Genomic DNA, 8137 nt, shown 5'->3' with positions numbered 1-8137 from the left:
AAAAAAAACACCTCGGGGCAGGTTGCAAAATGAATAGAGCAGAATGAAACCTGCAGAAATCCCAAGTTAACATCAGCCCAAATGCCCACCTTATAAAAAGAAGGTCTCTTAATCCCACCTCCAGCCTTTATGCTTGCATAAATTCCACAAAAGCGTAAATTGAGCCTGACAGGAGAAGCACAAGTCGTGGGCGTGGAGAATACAGTACCTATGGTTTGGCAGATTACCCTAATCCGGTACCCCCAGTTTCTGCCAGAAATTAGTAAGCAAGCCCTAAAAGTTGAGCCCTCCAAATCAGCTCAAATAGCACCCAGAAAACAGTTTGCCTGTGAAAGATCAGCCCTGCTTCAACAACATGGCCGCATGGTGCCAATTGTCAGTCAGAACTGGCATGGTCCCCACTTGCCAATTTGTCAGTTTCCTACTGGCAAGCCTCCTGCTGTCCACACAGGGCTTAAATGGTGAATCTTAACATACATCCACTACACGCCAAAGGGCCTAACGTTGATTCAGCATTGAATGCATAGCCACTTCCATGACATTTCCCACCTGACTCGGTATATAACGTAAGGCCATCGACACAATTCAAGCCCTTTGAAGAATGTAAATTGAGGAGTTTTCTCCTGTCCTTTGAAGACCCGTGTAAAAGAAAAAAGATATCATTGGCTTGTGTTTTGTTTCCCTGTACTAAAACCAAAGTAAACTGTTATTTTAGCAATGATACCCAATCAAATTGATTTAGAACAGTTGTTATGAGCTCTCTGAACCATTGTTTTCAAATAGCTGCACTTTGTATCACTGCTTGCCTGCAAATGGCTCTTCAGCAGATGCTTGGAGACTTCCAGGTTAGCACACAGCACTCGCCTACCCTTGGTTCTGTGAGGAGGGGCAGGGCCATCAGAACAGCAGGAGAGAGCTGCAGGTTGCAGACCTCTGGCTCTGGGCAACTTCCTCCAGGCCACTGTCAACAAACTGTCCTCCCTCTGTGAACAGTTTGCAAGAAGCAAGCCAACTACTTCACCCATGCTCGAGTCGCTGTGGTATCCCTCCAAAGGTGCCGTGCTTGCAGCCAGACTTATGTAATTTCAATTCTTTATAAAAATTCTAGTGATAACAAAGGCTCAAAGATAATGGCCAGAGCCTGAACATTCAAAATGGATTTACATTCTTTTGTTTCAGAGAATACAGAATCTCTGGAAGGAAGAATTTCTTGTCAACTACTTCAATAACTACTAAGCTCTGCACCTGCTAACATATGACCTAAGTTTTCACCTTACACACACACACACACACATACACACACACACACACACACACACACACACACACTGTGTCTTAGTCCATGTTCAACACAGTTAGTCTTCACCTTTCTGGGTGAGTGTTTAAACTTTCCCTTCCTGAACTCAGTTGTTTTTTTTTTCCATCAAATACTTAATATACCTCTGATTTTGATGAATGACTTTATTTCTCCTAAATTTTAGAAAGAGCTTAAGAATTTTATTTTTTTCCAAAGGGACTATATAAGAAAAAAAAATCAAAATAATACAGGGTCAGAAAAGATATAAAGCCCTAGAGTTTTATCATTAAAATGTCCTGGAGCTTAACCCTTATTAGATGCCTTACCATCAACACAACCATTCTCTCAGAATGGAGAGCTGTGTGAGTATGTAAAAGCACTGGTGGGATGCTGGGATGCAGAATTAGTGAAAAGACCAGAAGTTCCAAGATGGCTAGCTAGCTCAGCATGGAAGGTCCTTTACTGACCAAAGCACTAGCTAGTTATTTGATTCCCTACCCCCTAAATCAATGTTCTTGCTTACAGATCTAAAGGCCATCTAAATTACTATTTAATTACATTTTATAAGCTATGTATCAGGGCTTAGGGAAGGCAGCTCAGTCCATAAAATGCTTGTCATACAAGCAGTGAGGACACATTTCAGTGTCCAGGACCCAGGTGAAAAGCCAGGTGGTGTGTACTTGCTATCACAGCACTGGGTAGACAGAGACAAGAGGATCAGCTTAGCCTAATCTGGGATAGCAGGCCAACAAGAGACACTGACAAAACAAAGTAGATAGTGTCTGCGGACTACTGACGCCCAAATTGCCCTCTGGCTCCTACAGACACATGCACACACACATGCATATATACCATACACACATACGTATTCACACATGTCCATATATGCACACACACACATATACACAACGCATACACATGAATCTATATATCAAACAAGAAATCTAAATACTTTCAGTAATCACCCATGTTTGTAATCCCTTATTTAATACTATTAAACATCCCAATTTGTGTAGACACAGAGTCAGGCAGATCTGTTTCCTTAATTGCTATATAATTGTTTTCTCCATTACACACACATTTCACACAGTGCTTTCTAAACGAAGCTTTCCCTAATGCTGCTTTTGACCTTTTAAAGCAGAGGCATAAACACAGAAATGGTGATGTGCCCAGAGAAAGCACAGGGTGTGCTGTAAAATACTTAAAAGTCACCGCTACAACTGTCATCGTGACTTGTCATGTACACTGTCATGATGCTATTCTTTTCATATAATGGGGATAAGGTTGCCAGAGACAGACAAGGAATACAGTCACACATAAAAGCCCCCAGGACTAAAATTTCCTTCAAAGGACCAATGGCACAATGATGTAGAGGAAGCCTTGTTCACATCTTCCAGTGACTTCAAACCTGCTGATGCCTCAGAGAAATATTTAGAGCAATATTGTGCTTGGAGGGGGTTTTATTTTATTTTTCATTTCTCACTGCATCCATCTGGAACAAATCTCCCTGGGTGTGTTCCATCTTGAAAACACTACGAAAAACATTCATTAGATCTGGCCCCCCGGATCACAGAACCTTGGCTGCCCAGCACATCCTGACACTCTGACCGGAGCAAGGGGGGTTCACTGCTGAGGTAGGGGGAGTTGTTTCAGGTGTGGCTTCTGGCATTGCAGTTCCTGAGAGGGGGAATGTCTGAATGAGCGAGCCGTCCCTCTAGCCTTCCCAGTGTACCTCTGCAGTGTGCCAAGCCAGGAGGTGACTGCTGCTGGCTGTTTCACACAGAAAGAGACCAGTGTCACTGATGTCTCTTAGAGGATACCCTCACAGTGTCCAAAAGAATCAAAAGAAGCAAGGGAAATTCCAATCACATTATTAGTACGCAAATAAATACAGAACTTATTTTAGCTTTTTTTTTTCCCCTTGTCAAAGTTAACCTTCATGGAATTCCTAAAATTTTATCAACAAACCATTTTTAGATTTAAAAAAAAAAAAATACAAACAAGTGTAACTTAAATCACCTAAAATCCCTCAGCCTCATCACCTAGAAGATATCCGGGCTGTCTCCCTTCCTGTGTTGTTTAAATGCATCAGTTCTTGAGTGGAACTGAATTATATTTCAATTTTCTAAGTTGAGCCAAGGCTTAATCTTACGAATAAAGGGTAGCGAGGTCCCTCGGTCTAACCTTTGCTGATATGGATGCTGATGGAATGCTTTCTTGGGTCTACTGTGGGAGCTGGGGGACTGATTTGCTCTGGTATCACCCCTTAGGGCCTCCCAGTACTTACACCACCACACTTGTGCGGCTTTCCCCAAGCATTCCTCCTATAAAAACTCGGGGTTTCTTTTGCTGTAAAAACAAAGCCATCAGTAACGTATACAAGGACTCTGTGTGAGGAACACACACACACAGGCACCACTTAAGGCCTATTCCTTTCAAGAAAACACAAGTAGGCCTGTCTAAATTCCTTAACTCATGGCCATGGCTCCTGGGTTCTTTCTCTCCCTAGCTACATACAGAACTTCACACAGGCCTGTAGAAACCATCATCCTTGTCTGTCTTACGTCGCCTTCCACAGCTGTTTATGTAGCCTGTTACCTCTGGCCAACTTAGAGTAGGGAGTGCTAACTTCTAGGACAGGCTCATAGTGCTCAGTTGATGGGAAGGAATCCAGTCCACCTTTCACTGTGAACTGCAAGCATATGGCTTAGGAGAGGGAAGCCTGAGCAAGGGTGTGATTTGGGTTTTTGGTTTTTATTTTGATCACATCAAACCTTAAGCCATTAATAAGTGCTGGAGCAATAAAGTTCTTCAAGGACTGGTGGCAGTATGTTTTTGGAGATATTTCAAGTTGCTATTTTTAAACACACCTTTCATCCTAAAATGGGAACCCTTGGGTTTGGGGCCGATGGCAAGATGCTATTTTAAATTCATAATTGACAGGGTTTGAATTCCATTATCTCCTGTTGATTGCATAACTTATCTGAAACTACAGAACCAAAAGTACCTTGAGATTTCGATCAAGGCAAATAAGCCTGTTGTTTGCAAATGCACAAATATGGAGATTCCCTTCAGGGATAAAAGTTCTATTGAATTTCAAAAGAAAATATTTATAATGTGTTTTCTTGGTATATTGATGGTATATTGAGTCCTTTACGTGAATCTCTGTAGAATTTGGGAAACACCAACTATAATAAATAAATTTTAAATGGTTATCATTAAAATTAAGACAAAGCTGTACATGTCACCTATGGAGTCCCTTTCTTCATTTCCAGAGTGAGGCACTCCATTCTAAAGAAGTAAGTCCAACCAGTTTGAAGAGGCAGGGAAGCAACACTTTAAGTACTCAAAACACATCAGACTAAAGTAATCTTGGAGTATCTATACAATGTAAAATGAACTTTTAAGTACCAACAAGAGGATAGTTAAAAGAATTATAGCTTATCTACTTAATACAATATTATGCAGTCACTAAAAATAGCCAACAATGCTTGGAAATACTTAATGTTTTACAAAATCCAATACACAATACAATTCGTATATGATAGTACAATTTTTTTAAAGGTCATGGAATCTATCCTAATAAATACCGCAGGATATTATTATACCTCTGCCTGCTGGGGAGGAATGTCCTGACAGTCATTCCCTGAACTTGACTGTATCGTCTAATGTGTCTACAATCCACAAGTTTCATGTAGTATTTTTTTTCCAAAAGTGTATACACTTTGAACTTTAAAGTAAGTACTTCCATAAAGAAATTTTTCAGTCAAATGTTCAGTGAAATTATTTTACAAATATTTAGAGGATTTATTTTAGAAATTGAATGATTTTGTTTTATAAAGAGCGAAATGAAACTCAAATTGAAACCAAAATGATAAAATTGGAAGCATTTTATATAGAAAGCAGATGATGGACAATTAGTATCTTTCCAACAATTAAACCACATGACCATCACCAAGTGAAAATATTTGTAAATTAATCTTCAAATTTTGTGGTAACCATAGAACATCTTAAAAATTTGATTCCAGAAACCCTAAATATGACATTTTAATTTTAATATTAGCGTGTATGTCTGTGTGTGTGTGTGTGTGTGTGTGTGTGTGTGTGTGTGTGTGTGTGTAATTTAATACTATTTCCAGAATTGAGCAGCACTTTGTGTGGGTTCACTGTGCTAAAAGAACTGTTGTGTAATACAAGAAAAAAAAGCATTATTTTCTTGCAGCCATGTGTGTTGCCTTCCATCTGAGAACCAGTGCATGCAATACCTTTGTAATTTGCATGATCACCTTGACACTGGGCCTCGTATTTGAACCAGCAACCTTTATGGAATTTGGTAAGCAATCTGGTTTGAACATGAAATGAAAACCTACCTTTTAAGGGTCCTGTCCTCAAACCTACCTTTTCACAGATGCAACATTTCAAAAAATAAAATCATGTCAGCAGGAAAAAAAATGCATCAAGGAGGAGTTAGAGGAAGGAAAGATTAATATCCACGATGAGCTATAATTTAGAACCATCCGCACACCATCACAAGTGTTTGATGTTTAACCTTTATACATTTTTAATTCAAGAGCCTCAGCCACACTGACTTTATCTTTCCTTTTAAGCCTCTTAAATACTTTCAGTGTAAAATTCAACTTGACCAATAACTATTAAACAGTTCTCAAAGACAGTTATAAATTAAAGCAAGAGTATGTAAAAATTAATTTTTTGCCATTATACAATAAAGTAGCCAAAAGCAATCAAGTTTGGATAACAGAAACAAGTTCTCAAAATCACCAAATTGTTTTTATCCATGTACAAATATCATGAATAATAACAAAATGAATGCTAGGTCATATTTGCTTGGTTAGTTTAATCCATGTAGAGTTTTGAAAAGTGCTACATCTAAACTAAGCAGAGAAAATCAATCAAGCATGCCAAATAAAAATTAAAGTGTGAACCAATTACAATTACTCTAGTGATCAGTTCCGATAAAAATAAAAATGAAATTTTAACTTTAAAAACTATGTCTAAGTTAAGAAGTTTTAATCTTCAAATATAATCATTGACTTTTTCTATTGTGCTCCACAACAAGTGATTTCACATTCTTTTACAAGTAAAAGTTTTGAGAAAATTAATAACTCACTGCTGGTACACTAAGAGAAATAAAAAACACCCCCTTCTGTTTGCTCCAAACAGTTAGAGTCTAAGATTTCTACAACAAAGTACTTTAAATGTATGTCAGTTACTTTACATCTCTAATGTCGTGTTGTTTTAGAGACAATTTCAAACATTGAAGCTAAAATTAAGCTTAATTTTTTCCATGTCATGTAGTTTTAGAGACAATTTCGAATATTGAAACTAAGGTTAAGCTCAAATTTTTTCCATGTACTAAGATTACTAAATATTTCAAGATATATCTTTCTTCTCCAAGAAACGGACAGTTTATAAGCAATCACCGCAATTACTATCATCACTCTAATAAATGCTTTTTTAAGTATGCACCTTTCACATCACTAAAATACAACCTCGGGTTCACTATACTGACACCTCCCCAGGTTGATCAGCAATCAGGCCATTTAATGAGCTTTACAGAGAACTCTCACAATTTAGCCTAGTTTAATAGACAAAATCCTCTCCTGAAACTTCTTTCTAAAGTTTGCTAATAGATCTCCATCAAGGATGGAGCCAGATAGAACATTTTGGTATCCTGAATCGAAGATGTGCCTTTGATCTCCTACACAACTTAACAGCTGCATTTCTGTCCACTCAAGAGAAACGTGAAACTCACCAGATTTGATTGTTTGTTTTTCATTTGGGCAGCCTTCAAACAGATGAGCCTCAATGAGCTGTCTCCTCACTTCATTCTGCAAAAACCCGGAAGGTGCGACAGGTGCAGAGAGAGCAGCAGCCAGCCCTGCGGTCCAGGAGGTCTGAGCAGAAGGATGACCGGCTCAGGGCAGTGCAGAGCAGGGAGGAGAGCCAGCTACAGGTTGCAGTGATTGGCTTTAGCGACTGCTTTCTAGCTTTGCCTCCAGTAGGTGGGAAGTTTACAGATGACAGGCTGGGTTGCTCCTCTGGCTGACTCCGAGGGAGCCCTAGTGTCTTTAGAGCAACTGAAAAGAGGATGAATGAGGTTGGTAATGAACCTTTCATCTGGTCACATCAACTACCGTGTAAAGCAAAGGAAGTCATGTCTTTGTGCCCTTCGTTTTTCCTTGGCTTCCTAACTGGATAATAATTACCAACTTCACCCTACACTGTCTGTGAAGCGCATTGATTATTAATACTTGCATGAAACAGTTTCCTGACCCAGGTCCTATTTATAGCCTAAGTCTTCTTTGTTTACAGCGCCCTTGTGGGATCAGGAGGGAAGCTACCATTTACCCTGCACAGCATGGGGCTTGCCTCTCCGAGGCTCATTACCCGCACTAAATATGAAATCACATGTCCCCAATGGTTGTCTGCCAAGCGATTGGTGACTCCGTCGTCATCCTCTTCCTGTTCACTCATGATTGGGCTGGGCAGTTAGGGTGAAGCAGGTGCAGAGCTTCGCCTGGTGGTGATGAGCAGGTGCTGCCTCTGACGACACCCTCACCTGGGGAATGCGCTGGCTCTCTCTGGAGATGCCCAGGTTTGCTGTTCTCCTCCACACCGTGTAGAGTTTTAGACATAGAATCAGGAGCCCAAGCCTAAGCCACTTAAAAAAGTGTTTAAGAACGTAGAATACCCATGTCTTCCCTTCTTGACCTTAGTTATATCTTAGTTTTCTGTTTTACCATGAACTTGCCAGTGGGTAATGAAAACCCGGAGCAAGGTGTTTTCAAGTGCCACCTCCCCCAGCTGGCTCTTGCATTC

General features: G+C 39.8%; 1 protein-coding gene across 1 annotated transcript in view; it reads right to left on the bottom strand.

The window, feature by feature from the left end:
- Positions 1-7219, bottom strand: part of Trpm3 (transient receptor potential cation channel subfamily M member 3) — a 934047-nt gene extending 926828 nt beyond the window's left edge. The window contains exon 1 of the mRNA XM_031389936.1: positions 7071-7219. Within this exon, the coding sequence (XP_031245796.1) occupies positions 7071-7094 (24 nt within the window). The 5' untranslated portion in view covers positions 7095-7219. The remainder of the gene's footprint in view (positions 1-7070) is intronic.
- Positions 7220-8137: the final 918 nt, after the last annotated feature.

The sequence above is a fragment of the Mastomys coucha genome, unplaced genomic scaffold (genome assembly GCF_008632895.1).
Source record: "Mastomys coucha isolate ucsf_1 unplaced genomic scaffold, UCSF_Mcou_1 pScaffold21, whole genome shotgun sequence".
NCBI lineage: Eukaryota > Metazoa > Chordata > Mammalia > Rodentia > Muridae > Mastomys > Mastomys coucha.
Note: the sequence above shows the minus strand (reverse complement) of the source record. Positions and strands in the feature narration are given on the sequence as shown.